Source organism: Oryctolagus cuniculus, unplaced genomic scaffold (genome assembly GCF_964237555.1).
Source record: "Oryctolagus cuniculus unplaced genomic scaffold, mOryCun1.1 SCAFFOLD_80, whole genome shotgun sequence".
NCBI lineage: Eukaryota > Metazoa > Chordata > Mammalia > Lagomorpha > Leporidae > Oryctolagus > Oryctolagus cuniculus.
The window spans coordinates 427,803-449,747 of NW_027208284.1; the positions used below are offsets into that span (position 1 = coordinate 427,803).

A 21,945-nucleotide genomic window follows, 5' to 3' on the forward strand; every position below is an offset into this window, starting at 1 on the left:
TCTGATTTAGCTTCATGCTAATGGCCTGATAGAGTGGAAGATGGCCCAAGTACTTGGGCTCCTGCCACCCCCATGGGTGACTCAAAAGATGCTCCTGGTTTCAACCTGGCCCTTCACCTGCCATTGGAGAAATCAGGAGTGTGAAACAGATGATAGAAGATCTCTCTATGTCTCTCTCTCTCTCTCTGTAACTGTGACTTTCAAATAAAGAAGTAAATAACTTTTAAAATGATTTTAGAAAGGGCAGAGAAACACACAGAAAGTGGGTGAAGAGAGAGAGGAAGAGAGGTCTTGCATATGTTGGTTCACTCTCTAAATGTCTGCAACAGCTATGGCTGGACCAGGCTCTCAGGTCCCCTAATAAGTAGTAGATCTTGCACTTAGGTGAAAGGAACTGAAGAATTTGAGCCACTACCCCATGCTTCTCAGAGATATTAAGCAGGAAACTAGTTTGGAAGTGAAACACTGAAAACTTAAGATTAGCACTGCAATATAGAATGTGGGCATCACATGCAATGACCAACAAATTAGAAAACCTGGAAGAAATCAAGACACATGCTAGGTAAAAAAAATTGAGCCATGAAGACATATAGAAAACCTAAACAAACCAAAAACCAAAACAGACATTGAATCAGTAACAAAAACCCTCCAAAGAAAAGCCCAAGACCAGAAAGCTTCACTGCCAAATTCTACCAGACTTTTAAAAATAGAACTAATTGGCCAGCGCCGTGGCTCAATAGGCTAATCCTCTGCCTTGTGGCACCAGCACACCGGGTTCTAGTCCCAGTTGGGGCGCCGGATTCTGTCCCAGTTGCCCCTCTTCCAGGCCAGCTCTCTTCTATGGCCCGGGCGTGCAGTGGAGGATGGCCCATGTGCTTGGGCCCTGCACCCCATGGGAAACCAGAAGAGGCAACTGGCTCCTGGCTTTGGATCAGCACGATGCGCTGGCTTCAGCATGCCAGCCGTGGCGGCCATTGGAGGGTGAACCAATGGCAAAGGAAGACCTTTCTCTCTGTCTCTCTCTCACTGTCCACTCTACCTGTCCAAGAAAAAGAACTAATTCCAATTCTCCTTAAGCTATTCAAAGCAATTGAAAGAGAAGAGTATTCCCAAACTCCTTCTGTTTGGCCAGTGTCACCTTATTTTCTAAACCAAAAAATGATACAATAGAGAAAGAGAATTAAAGAACAATATCTCTGATACCCACAGATCCCAAAATTCTCAACAAAATACTAGCTAATAAAATCCAACAACAGATCATAAAGATAATTTACCTGGACCAAGTGGAATGTACCTATGGTATGCAGGGATAGTTCAACATATGCAAATCAATAAATGTGATATGTGACACTAGCAAACTAAAGAATAAAAACCACATGATGATCAATAGATGAAGAGAAAGTATTTGATCAAAAACAGCCTTTCATTATAAAAACCTTAAGCAAGTTGGGAATAGAAGGAACATTCCTTATCACAATCAAGGCAATATATGACAAATCTTCAACCAACATCATATTGAATGGAAATCATGGAAGCATTTCCACTAAGATCTGAAACCAAAGTTGCTCTCCCTCATTACTGCTGTTCAATATACTACTGACAGTTTTAGCCATGGCATTAATGCAAGAAAAAGAAATCAAAGGAAAACAAATTAGAAAGGAGAAAGTCCAATAATTTGTTTGCAGATGACATGATCCTAAATATTGGGAAACCAAAAGACTCCACCAAGAGATTATTGAAACTCACAAGAAAGTTTGGCAAAGTTGTAAAATATGAAATCAACACACAAAAATCAATAACCATTATATACACAAAAATGCCATGGCTGAAAAATAACTTATCAGAACAGTGCCATTCTCAATAACCATAAAATTTTTTATTACCTTGGAATAAATTTAGTCAAGGGTGTGAAAGATCTCTATAAGAAAAATTACAAAACATTAAAGAAAAAAAAGAAAACACAAAAAAAGGAAAAATCTTTGATGTTCATAAATTGGAAGAACAAATATCACCAAAATTCCCATTCTACCAATAGAAATTAGTTTTAATTTTACTTTTACAATCATTTATTTATTTGAGAAGAAGTTATAGACAGAGAGACGGAGAGACAAAAAGCGATGCCTTCTAACTGTTGGTTAATTCTCCAAATAGCTGTAATGGCTGGTGCTGGGCTGATCTGAACCCAGGAGCTAGGAGCTTCCTCCTCATCTCCTATATGGATACAGGAGCCCAAGCACTTGGGCCATCTTCCACTGCCTTCCTAGGCCATGAGCAGAGAGCTGGATCAGAGGACCAGCTGGGACCCAAACTGGCATCCATATGAGATGCCAATGCCACAGACAGAGGCTCAAACTACTATTCCACAGTGCCAGCCCCTCAAAACCAATTTACAGATTCAACATGATCTCAATCAAAATACCAACAACATTCAGAAGGAAGACCTTTCTCTCTCTCTCTCTCTGTCTATAACTCTACCTGTCAAAATAAAAAAATAAAATAAAAAAATTTAAAAAATAAAAGAACATACAGCATCACCTGATGGTTCAGGAGCATGACAAGTAGGGCCTTGTGGTGGCTTATTACTGAATAGTTGCTCAAGAATTGATCTAAGGGTGTTTGTTGTCAGCCATTGTTTGATCATTATGTATTTCACCAAGGGGGTCATTTATATGCCATGCAAACTAGAATGAAGATTCATAATAAAACTCCTGAGTGTCATAAATTTTTATCAAAATTAACAGGTCAGTTAGGAGCTCTTAATAAATAGTTGGGGGGCTGGCACTGTGGTGCAGCAGGTTAAAGCCCTGGCCTACAGTGCTGACACACCATATGTGCTCCAGTTCAAGTCCCAGCTGCTCACTTCTGACTCAGCTCTCTGCTCTGGCCTGGGAAAGAAGTAGAAAGATGGCCCAAGTCCTTAGGCCCCTGCACACATGTGGGAGACCTGGAAGAATTTCCTGGCTCCTGGCTTCAGATCAGCACAGCTCTGGCCATTGTGGCCATTTGGGGAGTGAACTAGCCCATGGCAAAGGCCAACTCTCTTTCTGTTAGACCGAACTTGGATGGGACTCAATTATCCCAATGAGAGACTTCAATGATGCAAAAGCAAAGAGGTTTATTGTTCTAGCTTGATCTAGGGTCCACTCCAATCATCACAGTGGTCATCTGATGAGGACCCATCCCATATACTTTGTGGGGTTTATATAGAGTTTTCAGAGACATTCTACATATTATAGCACCATTCAGCAAATCATCTCATTCTGTGGGAATTTAAAGAACATCTCTTAAAATTGATTAGTAAATCCAGTGGTGGAATAGACCTAGTAAAGGTGGTTAGATGGCTTTGGGGTTGATGCTTTTTAAAATGATTGGCTAAAGTGTAGGGTCCAAACTGCTAGGGTGTATGTTCCAAACTACAGGGATTTGGGATGTTATCAATCACCTTAATGGCCTAAAAGGACACCTGGAAAAGATTCAGATTCCTTTTGAAGCATTCATCAGTAGCCTCAACCAGTTTTTATTGTCCATTTAATGGCTCCAATAATTTATGGGTACATAGGGCTGATGTTGGCAAGATCCTAAAAACACCCTTTGAACCCTGCTTCAGCAAATGAAAACACAGAAGATATATATTGGAAATAAGCTTTATTAATTTACAAACATGAAGAGAAGTTTTTAAAAGGCATACTATTTGGACAGATCATATTACTTTGCTGTAAAATTCTAAATCTAATGAAAGAGTCCAGGATTGTCTAGATTAGAGATTATCTTTTTGCTTTCCTTAAGGCTTATAAAACAAATACAAATGTCCTAAAGTGCTAGATTAACCTGAGTTTAACATTGACAGAAGGGAAAGTCATTCAGTAAAGAGGTAGAAATGCTTTCAGACTTAATATTAAGAATGTTGGTTTCCCAAATGCTTTTTCTTATCCATTCAGCTTAAGGTGAATTGGTATTTGTGCATCAGCAGTCTGACTGCATGTCTTAGGGAATGAAAAGTAGAGGTCTGTAGAGATGCCTGAAGAGTTGGTACTTTTGTTAATATTCTTCTCAGCTGCTGAGGAGTACGTTCCATCGAGTGCATAACTATGAATGATTCAGAAGATTTATAAGACTTAAGATACTCAGTTGTTAAGTTTATGAATTTTGTGGGAAATTATGGACTTACTGTGTCACCTGAGTTTGCTGTGTTAAAAAAATGAATACAAAGATTCTTTTTAAATAAAACTTAAAAAAAGTATAGGCTTGTATTGAACAAGATGTATCTAAACTTCATAAAATGCTGTTATTTTAATATAAAACATACATAAGCATATGTTTTAAACATAAATAATTGATTATAAAAGCTTGTGTTTCTACTCAAATACACTTGTGAAAAGAAATTACAATTTATCCCCAAAATAATCTAGAATTTCCTAACAGTATCTAACTTAAATAATGAAGGAAAACATCCTAAAACATCTTTTGTTTGTGTGAACTTAATTACAGTACCTTAAATTAGCATTCTCCATCCCAAAGGCTAATAAAAGTTTTGAAAGGGAGATAAACTCCATGAGGTTGGTAGATTTTCTGTTCTAAATTCTTCATGTACTTGGGGCTGGTGATGTGGTGCAGAGGTTAATCCTCTGCCTGTGGTGCCAGCATCCAGTATGAGTACCGGTTCTAGTCCTGGCTGCCCCTCTTCCAGTCAGTTCTCTGCTATGGCCTGGGAAAGCAGTGGAAGATGGCCCAAGTGCTTGGGCCCCTGCATGGGAGACCAGGAAGAAGCAGCTGGCTCCTGGCTTTAGATCCATGTATCTCTGGCCATTGCAGCCATCTGGGGAGTGAACCAATGGAAGGAAGACTTTTCTCTCTGTCTCTCACTCTCCCTCTGTCTGTAATTCTACCTCTCAAATAAATAAATAAAATCTTAAAAAAATATATTCTTTAAATATTCATATTAATTACAACCTCTTATTTTAGAACAATGAGGGTTAATGGTTTATGACTTCTGCTAGTCTGTGATTGTTACAAAGTAAAACTTCTAGTCAAGGTATGAATTTGTAAATTCCTTATTGGCAATCAAATCATTATAACAAAAATTGTCACACTGAGTTAACAGTCTTTAAATAAATACAAATTAGGAGAATATTTAGCAACTTAAAAACACCTGGTGGCTGGCACCATGGCTCACTAGGATAATCCTCCACCTTGCGGCGCTGGCACACTGGGTTCTAGTCCCGGTTGGGGCATCGGATTCTGCCCCAGTTGCCCCTCTTCCAGGCCAGCTCTCTGCTGTGGCTTGGGAGTGCACTGGAGGATGGCCCAAGTGCTTGGGCCCTGCACCCCATGGGAGACCAGGAGAAGCACCTGGCTCCTGCCATCGGATCACCACGGTGCGCTAGCCAGTGCATGCCAGCTGCAGCGGCCATTGGATGGTGAACCAATGGCAAAAGGAAGACCTTTCTCTCTGTCTCTGTCTCTCACTCACTGCCCACTCTGCCTGTCCAAAAAAAAAAAAAAAAAAAACAACAACAACAAAACACACCTGGCTATCAAAATTATTCAGATGCAGACAAGATAAGACTCCTTGTGGGGTAACCACATGCTGAATATCTGGTTTTTTATTTACATGTCACTGTCACAGGCTGAACAGCAACAGAACACAGTATGAGAATGATGAGCACTCCTCTAATTCTAGAGACATATGTGCCCTGTCAGGACTTCATTGGCCTAGCTCATCAAAAGACTCAGGAATAAATGTTTCTGTTTTCAAGAGAATTGTGGGGCCGGTGCCATGGCACAGTAGGTTAATCTTCCACCTGTGGCACTGGCATCCCATATAGCCACTGGTTCTAGTCCCAGCTACTCCTCTTTCACTACAGCTCTCTGCTATGGCCTGGGAAAGCAGTAAAATGTGGCTCAAGTGCTTGGGCCCCTGCACCCATGGGCAACTAGGAAGAAGCACCTGGCTCCTGGCATTGGATCAAGCAGCTCTGGCTGTTGTGGCCATTTGGGGAGTGAACCAGTGGATGGAAGACCTTTCTCTCTGTCTCTACCTCTCACTGTCTGTAACTCTGCCTCTCAAAGAAAGAAATAAAATCCTTCAAAAAGTCTGTTAAAGTGAATTACAACCACCATTGTATGTTTACTTTCACAACTTCAAGTGGACATAGCTCATAAAATAAAATAAATCATAGGCTGAGGCCATGGCTCACTTGGCTAATCCTTCACTTGTGGCATCAGCACCCAGGTTCTAGTCCCAGTTGGGGTGCTGGGTACTAGTCCCATTTGCTCCTCTTCCTGGGCCCAGGAGGGCAGTGGAGGGTGGCCCAAGTGCTTGGTTCTCTGCACCCGCACAGGATAACTGGAGGAAGTACTTGACTCCGGGCTTTGGATCGGCAGAGCACTAGCCATAGTGGCCATTAGGGGAGTGAACCAACGGAAGGAAGACCTTTCTCTCTGTCTCTATCTCACTGTCTATAACTCTGCCAAATATAAATAAATAAACAAATAAACAAATAAATAAATAAATCATAGTTTCATAAACACTAAAGCTTAGACAATTGGTACCAATGCATAGCTTCTTTCATAGTCTCTCTTTATAAATAATTAATAAACCAATTATTTTCTTCCTACTCTGCAAAGCCAGTCAACGTAATTGATTTCGAATTTAGAGTTTCCAAATCACCCTGAAATGCACAATGTTAATGCTTCTGCAGCGTTATAAGAGCATAAAATAATAGCAATTTTTAATTCTTGCACTTTTTAACATTAGAGAGTTCTAAGACATTAAATGGCATTTTTTTCTAACCCATGTAAGACTAACAATGTGCAGAAAAACATGAGGATTTTTGTTATGCAGATAAATAATTGTGCTTTGCCTAGAATCATGCTTCAACTGTGGTTATTTTTCCCCTCCACTGAAGCCAGGAAGAAGAGAGTCCTGTGAAACTAATGAAATGCCCCTGGTGTTCTTAAATGATTACTTTCTGGCAGGAACTTCCAAGGAACAACACCACAGTCATAGTGAACTTTTTCTATGGTTGGAATCTTCTCTTTGCTTCCAGGAGACCAAGAGAAGCCACCTGGAGATCTCAGGGGAAGGTCACGTGGGAATGGAGAGTCATTCATCTCCTCTGGAAGCAGTTGTGTCTGTGAAATTTTTTGCTCATAGTAAATTTGATAGGTCTCTATCCATTGATAAAGAAGAGACTCATAAAAATTAGTAATACATAAAAAAAATCATTGAAATCTCATTTTTTTCTGCCACAGGCAAGTGGAACCACATCTCTCACAGTAAAACAGACTGTAAAGAGTCTATCCAATATCTCTGGCTCTCCTCACATTCTAAGGACAGACCTCGGAGAACTTCCAGCTGCCTCTTCCAGAGAGGTAAATCAATAAATAAATTGTTAATAAAAAGAAAAAAGAGGGCCGGCGCCACGGCTCACTAGGCTAATCCTCCGCCTAGTGGCGCCGGCACACCGGGTTCTAGTCCCAGTCGGGGCGCCGGATTCTGTCCCGGTTGCCCCTCTTCCAGGCCAGCTCTCTGCTGTGGCCAGGGAGTGCAGTGGAGGATGGACCAAGTGCTTGGGCCCTGCACCCCATGGGAGACCAGGAAAAGCACCTGGCTCCTGGCTCCTGCCATCAGATCAGCGCGGTGCGCCGCCCGCAGCGCACCAGCCACGGCGGCCATTGGAGGGTGAACCAACGGCAAAGGAAGACCTTTCTCTCTGTCTCTCTCTCACTGTCCACTCTGCCTGTCAAAAAAAAAAAAAAAAAAGAAAAAGGAAGTAACTTTTTTTCTGTATTTCTGGATAGGATTCCTGTCTTTGAATCAATATCTCATGATATTCATTTTTCCTTCTTTGGAATTGGAGTAGGAGTAGGCAAAAACATGCATGAAAGAAGGGGGAAAAAAGCTTAAAGTACTAGATTGTAAAGTAGGAACAAATGGACAGGAAGGCTGGAGGTGAAAGGGTAAGACTAGGTTAGGGAAAAAAAGCCAGCTTATTAAATCCTTAAAAAGAGAAAGGAAGAAAGGAGGGGGCAATAGAGAAGTATGGTTATGTTCTTCTGAATTACCATCTTATGCAATCTGTTCTCTTTGTATTACTAAAAATAAAAATGTTTAACAACTGAAAGTTCATTCCTTTATTGCATCACTACTGCCTCATTCCAACACTCTATGAAAGCAGAAACTAAAGGCAGGCATGGGTTGCAGGGTGGAAGTGACAGTGCTAGCTCTATTTCTCTAATGTCAACCTCTGCACCCCAACTTCTGATCCAGCAAAGTTCTATACAGTACCCAGAATCAGCTTCATAAAATAAACCACTTAGGGCAAAAGCTCAGAAAAAATCAATGTCCCCATTATTCTTTGCCTATGAAGCACTCATAAAAATTAGCATGCTGCTAAAGAAAATGAGATTGTGGCCCAGCTATGTATAAAGAACGTAGGGATGCAAAGTCAGGAGGCAGTTTGGTGTTTTATGAGCATCCAAAGTGAACTGCAGATGATGGAAGGGGGTGCATTACAGAATGGGAGCTGAGTAGGCAGCCCAGGCAGTAGTGACCACCAAGCCTTTAACCTGAGATTTGTATTTGTGAAGTGTACAAATGAGTTCTACCTATAACAACAGTAATTACTTTTGCCTTAGGACACAAGGCAAAGCACACTTTTTCCAATTTTTATCTGTTTTTCATTTTATTTGAAAGGTAGAGGGAGATGGAGAGGGAGAGAGATTTCTTCCATTTTCTGGTACACACCCAAATGCTCACAACAGCAGGCAATGTTCAGCATGAAGCCAGGATCCCAGAACTCCATGCAGGCCTGGGTGAGTTCAGTTGATTCTGAGGACACACAGTCTTCAGTGACACCTATCTTTATAAAGACACATCTCAATACAAAATAAAACTCCCTACTCAGGACTCTTGAGATTCAAGAGAAAACTCAAATATTTTCCAGATGAGTGCAAAACAGAAATCTGGAGCCAACAAGTTCCCTGCCTACCTGAGAATCAGCCTGCTCACCAGGGAGATCTAGGGAAGAGGACTAAGCAAAGCCACTTGGGACCTGTGCCCAGAGTCTTATCTCTTGAGTGAGCATAAAGGCAGCCCAGTCATTGGGCACTGGCAGTTTTGGACCACCTTAATCCGGAAGAGGGTACACAAACTAGTCAACTCCAATTTGGGCTGAGTTATCAGACTGGAAGTCTGGTCAAAGATTGTCACCCATTAAGGAATCTGGACACAGGAATGGCCAAAAAAGAACCATTAGGAGATACGCACAACAGGAGTCAGAGTACTAAGTGGGTAATAAATGCACAGATCCTAGACCAAGGCAACAGGCAATGCCAACCTTCTCTTTTGTTGCAAAGTTTTCTTATTTTATCTTAAAGGCCTTGAGAAACAGATCTGTAGACATCTCATGTGTAAGACAAACATGCATCATTCATAATTGGCCTATAAATATTAGCATTCTTGGCCTGATCAATAAGCCTCAGGAACTAGCTCAGGGAGGGGCAAGGAAAGGGAATCACTTCTGTCTCGTTTCTAGGGAAGTACACTTCCTCCATGAACTGCTTCTTACAAAATATTTCTCCAATTTTCCAGGAGAAATACATCAACTCTGAAAAGGCTACTTCTTTTTTTCCATAGAGCCCAACACCTGTCTTGGGAATCACCTGTGATGCCAGGTAGATGGATAAGAAAGCCAATTGGAATCATCTACTAGAAGACAAGATACTTTACCCAAATCACTATATTTTACTCTACAGAAAAATGCAAACTGAATCTCAAAGAACTCCAGTCGATCAATCCCCTGGTTTAAGCAAAGGGCATATTTGCATTACTCCAGATATGCAGGCCTCTCTTTCTGCTGTACCTTCATGTGGACTATCTGCATAGGGATACAGAGTGAGGGGGAGGCTGCAGCAGAAAAAATGGTCAATGTTTCAATTATGAAACTGATTTTTCATTATCTCAAATTCAGTCATAAAAATTCTGCTCTAAGCAAGACACACATAAAGCCAAGCTCATCCCTTTCTCAACAAAAATTTAATGCTAACTGCATATTTAGGAGTGTACTATTGCATTTAATTCCAGTACTTCTCTACATCTTATTTTTTAAGATTTTATTTATTTGAGAGGTTGAATTATAGACAGTGAGAGGAAGAGACAGAGATAAAAGTCTTCCATCTGCTGGTTCATTCCCCAAATGACTATAACTGATGGAGCTGCACTGATCTAAAACCAGGAGCCAGGAGCTTCTTCTCTGTTCCTCCTTGGGTACAGGGGCCTAAGCACTTCAGCCATCTTCTACTACTTTCCCATGTCATAGCAGAGAGCTGGATCTGAAGAGGAGAATCTGGGACTAGAATGGTGCCCATATAGGATGCCAGTGCCACAGGCAGAGGATTAAACTACAAAGCCACAGTACCAGCCCCTCTATATCTTATAAGGACATCTTATCTGTAAGAAGAAAACTGAAAAGTGAGTCCAGTATATCACAAATTATGTTAGAAATTATCTCTAATTTAAAAAAAAAAAAAAAAGGAAAACCCTATAATAGAAATCTGCACAAATGACCTGTGTCCTATTACTTTATCCTTTGGAATACTTTTCAAGATTTCTTCTGGCCTTCCCATCTTCCCTTGTTCCTCATACCCTTTCAACATCACTACCTCTCTGTCCCTGCTGCTCTCTCCCTTTGGAAGCAGTCTTGTGGACTGTCAATCATTATTTCAAAATGTATTGTAGGAAGGGCCTGAATGGCCTTCTAACGTCCCTTAAATATTTCCATAAAACAGATGATAGAGGGGCTGCTACTGTGTCCCAGCAGGGAAAGCTGCTGCCTGCACTGCTGGCATCCCATGTGGGTGCTGCTTTGAGTCTCGGCTGCTCCATTTCTGATCCAGCTCTCTTCTAAGGTCTGGGGAAGCAGTAGAAGATGACCTAAGACCTTGGGCCCCTGCACCCATGTGGGATAACTGGAAGAGGCTCCCGGCTCTTGGCTTCAGTTCAGGGTAGCTCCAGCCATTGCAGCCATCTGGGAGTAAACAAGAAGATGGAAGGCCTTTCTCCCTCTCTCTCTCTCTCTCTCTCTGCCTCTGCTTCTCTCTAACTCTCTTTCAAATAAAAATAATAATAATAATAATAATAATAAAAACAGACAGTAGAGCATAGTGGGAAAGCTGTTGCCTGTGATGCTGGTATTCCATGTTGTGCACGAGTTCATGTCCCAGCTGCTCTACTCCTGATCCAGTTCTTTCATGTGCCTAGGAAAGCTACAAAGTTTGGTGCCTATGCTCCTACTCCCACATGGGAAATGTGGAAGAAGATACTGGCTCCTGACTTTAAACCAGTTTCAACCCCAGGTGCTGTGGCCATTAGGGGTGTGAAACAGTGGATAAATGATTTACATCTCTCTTTCTCTCTTTGTGACTCTGCCTTTCAAATAAATGAATATTTTTAATTTTTTAAAAAATTTAACAAATGGCCCTAAATATTCTGACTCATCTTGACATGTAACAAGAGCCAAAAAAGTTGCTGCTGACTTTATGTAGTGCCTCCTCAATCCATTCTATAAGGAAAAAAATATGTATTTCTTTTGCTCTCCAAGCACTCAAATCCAAAAGAAATAATACTACCCAGTGCGGCTCTCTTTAAGGCTGCTCTTGCACTGAAGAAAAGTAAAGGAGCAAGGGGTCCAAACCCTGTGTGGCAGGCTGGCAGTCCCCTCCTCACTCTGCATCTGAGTTTCTGGTTAGAGATGGAGACAAAGGCAACTCCAGATGCTGCAGTGGTCCACAAACAGCCTCAATCACAGACATGCCTTGTGTGTGTGCAACAGAAGGAGAGCACAGAGCACTATGTAAGGGAGGAATACAATGAACAAAAAGGAAAGGATGTGAATGGACATAGCCAAGAATTTCCCCACTCTGCTGATCATGATCTCAAGGATGTCCAGGCCAGAATTCCATTTCACTTTGGAAAGCCCACTCCTTGAAGTTTTCTCCTCCTAGGTGTATTCTTCTGTGAGGAATCTGTCCTCCTGTGAGAGAGGGCACCACCACAAATTGAAAACCAGTCAAAAAGCAGAGTGATGGCTTTAATTCTAAGAGGTGAATGGACAACCACATCTATGAATTCTGCATTAAAAAATAAGCTTCCTTCTGCTCTAGGAATCTGATGTAGGTTTGGGCTAAAATGAGAAACACAGAGACCAGCTGGGTCTGTTAGGTGAGAAGAAAGGAAGCTTGATTTCCAGTTGTTACTTTGTAGCTTGTTACTTTTGAGAGGATTTCATTTTCCACTTCTACTTGAAGAAATGGAAAGGTAGAATCAGTGCCAGCCTAACACACAGCAGCTTTAGCCACTGATGACATCACAGCTTGCTACCCAAAAGTGGCAGCCAAAATAAACTCAACAAATGAGAACCAAAATAAAACAGAAGAGTCTACCATAATACCAACAGTTGTTCAGCAGATATTACCCAGATCTTGACACACAAGTCACCAGGATAAAGGGTAGGGCTGGCTTTGTGGCACAGTGGATTAAACCACCACCAAATAAAATGCTGGGATCCAATATGTGTGTCCATCCTTTAAAAAAGATTTATTTATTTGAAAGTCAGAGTTTTGGGGGCCAGTGCTGTGGCACAGCTGGTTGAGACACTGGCCTGCATCCCATATGGTCCCTGGTTCAGGTCTTGGCTGCTCCACTTCCAATCCAGCTGCCTGCTAATGTGCTTGGGAAAGTGGCACAGTATGACCCAAGTCCTTGGTCCCCTATATCCACGTGGGAAATCCGAAGAAGCTACTGGCTCCTGGTTTCAGATCAGCTCAGATGTGGCCACTGTGGCCATTTGGGGAGTGAACCAGAAGACTGAAGACCTCTCTATCTGTCTCTATCTCTATCAGTAACTCTGTCAAATAAATAAAATGCATCTTAAAAAAATGGCAGAGTTATGGAGAGGAGGGAGAGTCAGATGGGATGCCGTTGTGGACTAGCAGGTAAAGCTGCTGCCTGCAGTGCTGGCATCTGGTATTGGCACCAGTTCATGTCCTGGCTGCTCCACTTCTGATCCAGCTCTCTTCTAATGGCCCTGGAAAAGTAGAAGATGGTCCAATACCTGGGTCCTTGACACCCAAGTGGGAGACCTGGATGAAGCTCTTGGTGCCTGGCTTGGGCCTGGCCCAGTCTTGGCCATTGCAGCCATCTAGGAAGTAGACCAGCAGATGAAAATCTCTTTCTCATTCTCTCCCTTTCTCTATCTCTGCCTTGTAAATAAATAAATAAATGCTAAAAAAGAGAGAGATCTTCCATCTGAGATGGCTGCCATGGCCAGGGCTGAAGCACACAGAAACCAGGAGCCAGGCACTTCATCTGGGTCTCCCACATGGGTTACAATGGCCCCAACACTTGAGTCATCTGCTGCTGCTTTTCTCAGACCATCAGCAGGGAGCTAGGTTAGAAGTGGAGCAACTGGGACATGAACAGCTGTTCATCTGGGAAGCTGGCATTGCAGATCGTGGCTTTCCCCATTGTGCCACAATGCCAGCCCGAGTCACAGCTGTTCCACTTCTGATCCAGCTCCCTGTAATGCAACTAGGGAAGCAGAAACAGATGGCACAAGTACTTGGGTCCTTGCACCAATGTGGGACACTGGGTTGGACTTCCAGGCTGGGCCAGCATTATTCATTGCAGTCTCTTGAGTGAACCAGCTGATGCAAGATCCCCATCCTTCTGTCTCTGCCTCTTTCTCTGTAACTCTGCCTTTAAAATAAAAATTTTAAATCATAATAAAATAAAGAGAGAGGGTGAGAGAGTAGCCACAGTAAAGTAACAGAGCAAAGCTACAGTTGTGCTGTCCCTCAGCAGCCTTCTGCCTTAAGTGGGAAGTCTCCAGCTTACAGACACTGACATAAAAGACACATTCACAACACATTCCAAAACAAGAGATGAGAGGTTTACAAGGCATATTGACTTTATGATGACTTTCATTCATTAGGTACACTGGGTTTAGATATATGCCTTTTGTGCAGCCAAGTTAACCCAGGGTCTAATTCAAAGAGACGTAATGAGGAAGATGTGCTGCCAGGGGAGAGAGCTGCAATATCCCACTGCTCTTGTAACATCATAAAGAGAAGGAAAAGAAATGGTGCCACGGCTCACTAGGCTAATCCTCCTCCTTGCGGCACCGGCACACTGGGTTCTAGTCCTGGTTGGGGTGCCGGATTCTGTCCCAGTTGCCCCTCTTCCAGGCCAGCCCTCTGCTATGGCCCGGGAGTGCAGTGGAGGATGGCCCAGGTGCTTGGGCCCTGCACCCCATGGGAGACCAGGAGAAGCACCTGCCTCCTGCATTTGGATCAGCATGGTGTGCCAGCCACGGTGGCCACTGGAGGGTGAAGCAATGGCAAAGGAAGACCTTTCTCTCTGTCTCTTTCTCACTGTCCACTCTGCCTGTTTAAAAAAAAAAAAAAAAGAGAGAGAGAGAAGAGAAGGAAAAGGGCTACTTATGTCCATGGTTATAAGGAGGACAGAAGCACAAACATTTCAGAAAGGGGGAGCAAATTACAAATATAGTAATTTTAGGAAAATAAAAGGAAGTAAATTTCAGAATATAATGTGGGGTAGAAACACACCATCAGCTCATCAATTCTCAAGGGATCCAGGAAAACTGCCCTGCCTACCCACAGACCAAATGTTTCAAAACACATTTTTTGATTAAATTCAAAAGATTACAGGAATCAGCACTCTGGGTGTTCAAATGCCAAATTAAGTTTTAGTTTCCACTACGGGCAGATGTAGCCAATCACTCAGATCATGAGAAAAACTTTTCCATAAGAAGGAACATGAAATATTCAGTCACACAGAATAACTGTGCTTAGTGCTCAAAGTGAACCCCAAGATAAGCACCCAGAAAACCTGTTAGGTCTTGGGGCCAGCACAGTGGTGTAGCATGTAAATATTTATTTATTTATTTAAAAGGCAGAGTTACAGAGAGGCAGAGGCACAGAGAGAGGTCTTTCATGCACTGATTCACTCCCCAAATGGCTGCAATGGCCAGAGCTGAATCTATCTGAAGCCAGGAGCCAGAAGCTTCTGTCAGGTCTCCCATGCGGTGCGGAACCCAAGAACTTGGGCCATCTTCCACTGCTTTCCCAGGCCACGGCAGGAAGCTGCATCTCAAACAAGCACCCATACGGGATGCCAGCACTGTAGGTGGCAGCCTCACCTGCCATGCCACAGTGCCAGTCCTCCAAATAATCCTATTTTAAAAAGCATTTTAAATGAGGGATGGGAGAGTTTGTTTATCCAAAGCAAGGATAGCATAAGATAACTACTACACAGAAGAAGCTCCTGGTTCCTGCCTTTGGATCGGCACAGCTCCGACCACTGTAGCCAACTGGGGAGTGAACCAGCATATGAAGACTTCTCTCTCTCTGCCTCTCCTCTCTGTAACTCTGACTTTCAAGTAAAATAAATAAATCTTTAAAAAAAATAAGATAACTACTAGTACTCATTAACTTAAAAAATATTGAAATTTAATGAAATTCAAAATATAACCAAAATCATCATCTACTACACATTATAATCTTTATTTTGAGAGTCATATTAGAAAAAATTTAACCCCTCCCCCTCTTTGAAAAATGCACATGGGACTGGTGTAGTAGGTTAAGCAGACCCTGGCAGTGCCAGCACCCCACATGGGCACTGGTTCAAAACCTGGCTGCTTCATTTCCAATATAGCTCCCTACTAATTCACCTGGGAAAGCAGAGGATAATGGCCCAAGTGTTTGGGCCCCTGAAATCAAGTGTGAGAACCAGAAGAAGCTCCTAGCTTCTGGTTTTAGCCTGGCCCAGCCCAAGTCATTGTAGCCATTTGAGGAGCGAACCAATGGATGGAAGACCTCTCTGTGTCTCTTTGTAAATCTGCCTTTCAAGTAAATAAAATGCATTAAAAAAACCCTATACAATGTAGTATTTGGTGATTCCCTCATACAAGGAAAGCTCAGATAAACTGTAGAGGAATCCTCCTGGCTTGATGCAATTCAGAAGGAGGATTGCTTCTGTCACCCTGTGGTAGACATCAATGAGAGTTATTAATGGGAAGATGAATGGACACATCAGACTGCTTCCTCACATGGCACCTTTTCTTAAAGACATCACTGCTGCATTACCAGATTATGTCTCTCATGTGAAATATGTCTCTCCTAAAAATTTTAAAGAACTTGCCAGAAACTTATTGCAGAGCAGGGAATGATGTGCCAAGGACAGTGAGTTAGCCTGAGTAGTCCAGGAATCCTGTTCTTGGCTGTTTTCAAGTTCGTATTAATGTACACACAACATAGTTGCTGAGAAAGTGTCTTACAGTTGTTTCCTGGGTGTGAAGCAGCTCTTTTCAGCAGAAACACATCACTGCTTGTCCACTCGCAAGCACTGTGATAGGGAGTACATGCGAGAAAAGATCAAAACACACTGGGTTTGAGAGGAAGAATGCTGTCACCCTAGCAACCTCTATCCAGGATTCCCTTTCTATTCTTACTTCCTAGGTAACCTTACTATGCTAAATGAGTTTCACAGATTAGTAATCTGGTGACAACAGGACTCTAACAGAATCTATGAATCACTCAGTTAATCAAGTGAAAACTTCATTACACTGAAAGTTAGTCTATAGCAATAGTTTTCAGGGCCACATCTCTCTTTTTTTAAAAGATGTTTTATTTATTTATTTGAGAGGTAGAATTACAGATAGTGAGATGGATAGACAGACAGAAAGGTCTTCCTTCTGCTGGTTCACTCCCCAGTTGGTCAAAATGGCCAGAAGAGCTGCACTGTTCTAAAGCCAGGAGCCAGGAGCTTCTTCTGGGTCTCCCACATGGGTGCAGAGGCCCAAGCACTTGGGCCATCTTCTACTGCCTTCCCAGGCCATAGCAGAGAGCTGGATCAGAGGAGCAGCTGGGACTCAAACTGGTTCCCATATGGGATGCTGGCACCACAGGCAGAGGATTAACCTACTGAGCCACAGTGCCAGCCCAAAGCCACATCTTTTACCGTACTGTGTGGGCATCTCTGTGGGGGAGAGGGGCACATTTTCTCTTTTCTTCCTTACCCATCTTCACATTAACACCTTGTACAAAGGCGTCCACAGACCAATCATTTTGAAAATCTATCACTAATATCCTCCCGTGTTGAAAATGTCATGGGGTTAAACACAGAACCCAGAATAAGAAAAGTAACTTGAAGCTGGTGTTGTGGCTGAGTGGGTAAAACCATATGGGTGCTGGTTCAAGACCTGGCTGCTCCACTTCTGATCCAGCTCTCTGCTATGGCCTGGGAAAGCAGTGGAAGATGGCCCAAGTGCTAGGTCCCCTATACCTGTGTGAGAGACCTGGAAGAAGTTCGTGGCTTCTGGCTTCAGATCCATGCAGTTCTGGCCATTGTGACCATCTGGGGAGTAAACCAGCAGATGGGAGCTCACTCTCTCGCTCTCTCTCTGTGTGTCTTTGCCTCTCTGTAACTCTGCCTTTAAAATAAATAAATAATTTTTTTTTAAAGTAACTGGCCGGCGCCATGGCTCACTTGGTTAATCCTCTGCCTGAAGCGCCGGCATCCCATATGCACACCGGATTCTGTCCCATTTGCTCCTCTTCCAGTCCAGTTCTCTACTGTGGCCCAAGTGCTTGGGCCCCTGCACCTATGTGGGAGACCAGGAGGAAGCACCTGGCTCCTGGCTTCAGATCAGCACAGCGCACCAGGCATAGTGGCCATTTGGGGGGTGACTATCGGAAGGAAGACCTTCCTCTCTAACTCTTCCTGTCAAATTAAAAAAAAAAAAGTAACTGCCCCCTTAATTAAAACCGTATGGACTGTAAGATAATCAGCTTGGTGGAGCATTGAGTGACTGTAAAGAACTAGACAAGAAAAATTGATACTTTTCTGTATTTATGTTTTCGTAGCTCTCCACTATGAAAATGCAGATTGAAGTAGCTCATTATTAACTCACACGGTAGACTTGCATTAATTTCAGCTCACTTCTCACTTTGCAAAGGGATTAGTAGCAGGTAATAAAAGTTGACATCCCTAATAACATGAGAAGAAAGAAGGGTTGAAGACAGAAATCGAAACGCAGGAAAATAAATCAGTTACATTTCCATGGCCTCAAGCTCCAGATTGAAAAAGAGTCTGTTAATTAAACACGGAGGAGCGATCAATCCACAAAGCTACTGCACAAGCTTCACGTGCTGCTGGGAAAGTCAGCCAAACACACAGCGCCCCAGCTGAAAATGTGTCCGCGGGGTCCAGCATGGGGGCCAGGAGCCAGAGCCTACTCTGATCTTCCATCTCCACCTCTCCACTGCCTCAGGCTCTGGCTCAGGGCCACCGAGCCCCGCCCAGCGGGAACTACCAGGGGATATAGCCGGAGGCCAGCCACAAGGCATTCTCTGACCCACCCAAAGTGAGAACTGGGCTTATTTAAATCTAGGGAATGGGACTCCTTCCTTCAGTGTGCTCTCAACTGCCCTGCTGGTGCCGTTCCTCGTCCAGTGTACTTTAAGGAGAATTTGAGCGAGGCAGCCCGTGGGACTGGCCGAGCATCGGGAGACTGGGAAGCGGCGGTGGGAGACACAACACCTGGGCCCCAGACTTGACTCTGCTGGAGAAGCTCCCAGCATCACTGAGAAGCAAGTGATCGAGGTCTGGGAGCCGCCACCCGCCATCGCACCCTCCCCTCTCCCACACACACATCTGTGCCCCTCCTGTTCTCCATACTTGCTGTGGAAAATCTCGGGAGCACATCTCCTTCCTTCAGGACACACGGGGAGCAAAGCGGAGAGTGTGGGACAGGAGAAGTCGCTGGAACTTGGGGCCCACGGTGGCAGATGCAGAGGCACAGAAGCAGTGGGCGGCAGGTCCGGGGTGTGTGCTCCCGAACCGCCTGCAATTGCACTTGCGCAGCAAGTCTCCCCAGTGAATGTGGGAGAAGGAGCAGCGCGGCCTCTCAGGGACCTCTCTGATCAGTAAATGAACTTCTGTTCCCAGCCCCGAGCCACAGGGAAAGGCACGCATGCGCACGTTCTCCCACATGCACACGCACAGGCGTTCAGAGCACGGAAAACGTTGGAGCACCAGGTGACTCTGGGAAATGGAGTCCAGGCCAGGGCATTCCTAGATAGACTTACTGGCCCTCTCCTAGGGCTTCAGTGCGGGGTGGGTGGAGACAGGCTGGGAACCAGAGAGCGTTTGCTTTTGTTTCCATCCCTCCTTCCCTTCCTTCCCACCCCAGATCTCAAGGGTCAGCTGCTGTTCTTCCTTTCTTGAACAAAATCTTAAGAAGTGACAGCCACTGCTGCTGAGTCCCAAATCCCGGTTCCCTCACACACGCTGTTTCCCTCAGGAAAATCCCCTGCTGCTTTATTCCTGGACAGCTTCTCTCAAGTAACCCATGACAAGGATTTCAATGTAACTCTCAGCACAGGTCTACACGGCACAGTTTAACATCTAGATTTGAGAATACGATTTTTACTTGTGTCTTTTATTTGTGGTTCTTTTCAAAGCATTTTACACCACCCTCTAATTCACCAAGTACAAAAAAAAAAAAAAAAAGAGAGAACTGGATACAGGACTAACATTGCCAAGTATCTTCTAGGGGCCAGATTAACAGAGTAAATGCCTTACTTTGTATCAATTATACCTTGGGTTAATTCTGGAGACCATATTCTCAATTTACAAAGAGAAAGCTGAGGTGGAAAGAGATTAGAATTGAATTTGCCCATGGAAGTATGGTAAAAAAAAAAAAGTCTAGGTTAAAGGCCAACCAACATGAAATATTGGTTTAAGAAGTCTTTCGGGACCAACACTGTGGCATAGTGGGCTAAGCCTCCGCCTTCAGCACCGACATTCTATACGGGGGCTAGTTCAAGTCCCTGCTGCTCCACTTCCAATACAGCTTTCTACTCTAGCCTGGGAAAGCAGTAGAAGATGGCCCAAATGCCTGGGACCCTGCATCCACATCAGAGACCCAGAATTTCCTGGCTCCTGGCTTTGGATTAGCTTAACTATGGGTATTGCAGCCATTTGGGGAGTGAACAAGTGGATGGAAGACTTCTATCTCTTTCTCTCTCTTTCTCTCTCTTTCTCTGCCTCTGCCTTTCTGTAACTCTGCCTTTCAAATAAAACAATCTTCTTTAAAAAAAGAAATATTTCTTTTATCTGCAGGCTCAGTTTCTAAAACCCCAGATTTCTCATCTCTAAAATAAAAAGTGAGGGAGAGGAAGAGTATCTACAATCCTAATCTTCATTGTAGAGAAACACAGTGTGTTGAAAGAACTACCAGCCACATGATTTTCCTAGTTATTGGAATAAGAGAACCTGAGCAATCAGAAAATGGATGAAATAAGAGGCTTTACACAAAGGTAAGAAAAACAAAAAGCAGAGAGGTCAATTAAAAAGTATATCAAAGGTAATTTAGTAGGACCTGAACCAAGGTATGGTGGTAGTGGGAATGAAGAAGAGGCAACAGATTACAGGGAGATCCAAAAGGCAGAAACAACATGATTTCAATGGTAGATGAAGGCAGGAGGGAACTCATGTGTAAATCTTCAATTTGGATTTTATTATTTAAAGGACAAGAGTTCTCAGTACATTCATGTTCATCAGTAATAAAAGGCTACCTCCAACTGACATAAACTTCCCCTAAATCCAAGACACAATCTCATGGGTAGCTACTATCTATAAGCCTTATGTTGATCATCAAGCCAAATATTTTTCACTGCTACAATCTACAATGGTCCTCATTATGATGCAGTTACTTAGAAACTAGAAGACATAATCCATTTCTCTAAATAAAAAAGTAAAATTCAGGGGCTGGCGCTGTGGCGCAGCAGGTTAACACCCAGGCCTGAAGTGCCGGCATCACATATGGGCCCCTGTTCAAGACCTGGATGCTCCACTTTCAATCCAGCTCTCTGCTATGGCCTGGGAAAGTAGTAGAGGATACTTGGTCCCCTACACCCACATGGGAGACCTGGAGGAAGCTCCTGGCTGATGGCTTTGAATCAGCACACTTCTGGCCATTGTGGCCAATTGGAGAGTGAACCATCAGATAGAAGACCTCTCTCTCTCTCTCTCTCTCTCTCTCTGCCTCCCCTCTCTCTGTGTAACTCTGATTTTCAAATAAGTAAGTAAATAAATATTTTTTAAAAAGAGTAGTAATGGTCAATATTTATAAAAAGGCTGATGCCGTGGCTCAATAGGCTAATCCTCCACCTTGTGGCACTGGCACACCGGGTTCTAGTCCCGGTCGGGGTGCCAGATTCTGTCCTGGTTGCCCCTCTTCCAGGCCAGCTCTCTGCTGTGGCCAGGGAGTGCAGTGGAGAATGGCCCAAGTCCTTGGACCCTGCACCCATGGGAGACCAGGAGAAGCACCTGGCTCCTGCCTTCAGATCAGCGTGATGCAATGGCTGCAGTGCGCCGGCCACAGAGGCCATGGGAGGGTTTAACCAATGGTAAAAGGAAGACCTTTCTCTCTGTCTCTCTCTCTCACTGTCCACTCTGCTTGTCAAAAAAAAAAAATTATAAAAAAAAAGTTAAGTTAAAAAACCCACAAAATCATATATTTCAAAGCTAAATTTGGAATACCTCGCTAATTCACAATTTATAGATTCATCAACCTTAGGTAACTAAAGCACAATTAAGCAGGAAAGAAGTAAAAAAAAATTCCTTGGGGAGGGGGCAGCACTATGGCATAGTGGGTAAAGCTGCCACCTGCAGTGTGGCATCCCATATGGGCATCGGTTCAAGTCCTGGCTGCTCCACTTCTGATCCAGCTCTCTGCTATGGCCTGGGAAAGCAGTAGAAGATGGCCCAAGGCCTTGGGCCCCTGCACCCATGTGGGAGACCTGAAGAGGCTCCTGGCTCCTGGCTTCAGATTGACACAGCTCTGACCATTGCAGCCA

General features: G+C 43.5%; 1 protein-coding gene across 1 annotated transcript in view; it reads right to left on the bottom strand.

Annotated features, from left to right (window-relative positions):
* Positions 1–19,090, bottom strand: part of LOC100352643 (zinc finger protein 585A-like) — a 37,000-nt gene extending 17,910 nt beyond the window's left edge. The window contains exon 1 of the mRNA XM_070067735.1: positions 18,761–19,090. Coding sequence (XP_069923836.1) covers positions 18,761–18,787 — 27 coding nt within the window. The 5' untranslated portion in view covers positions 18,788–19,090. The remainder of the gene's footprint in view (positions 1–18,760) is intronic.
* Between the last annotated feature and the right edge of the window lie 2,855 nt (positions 19,091–21,945).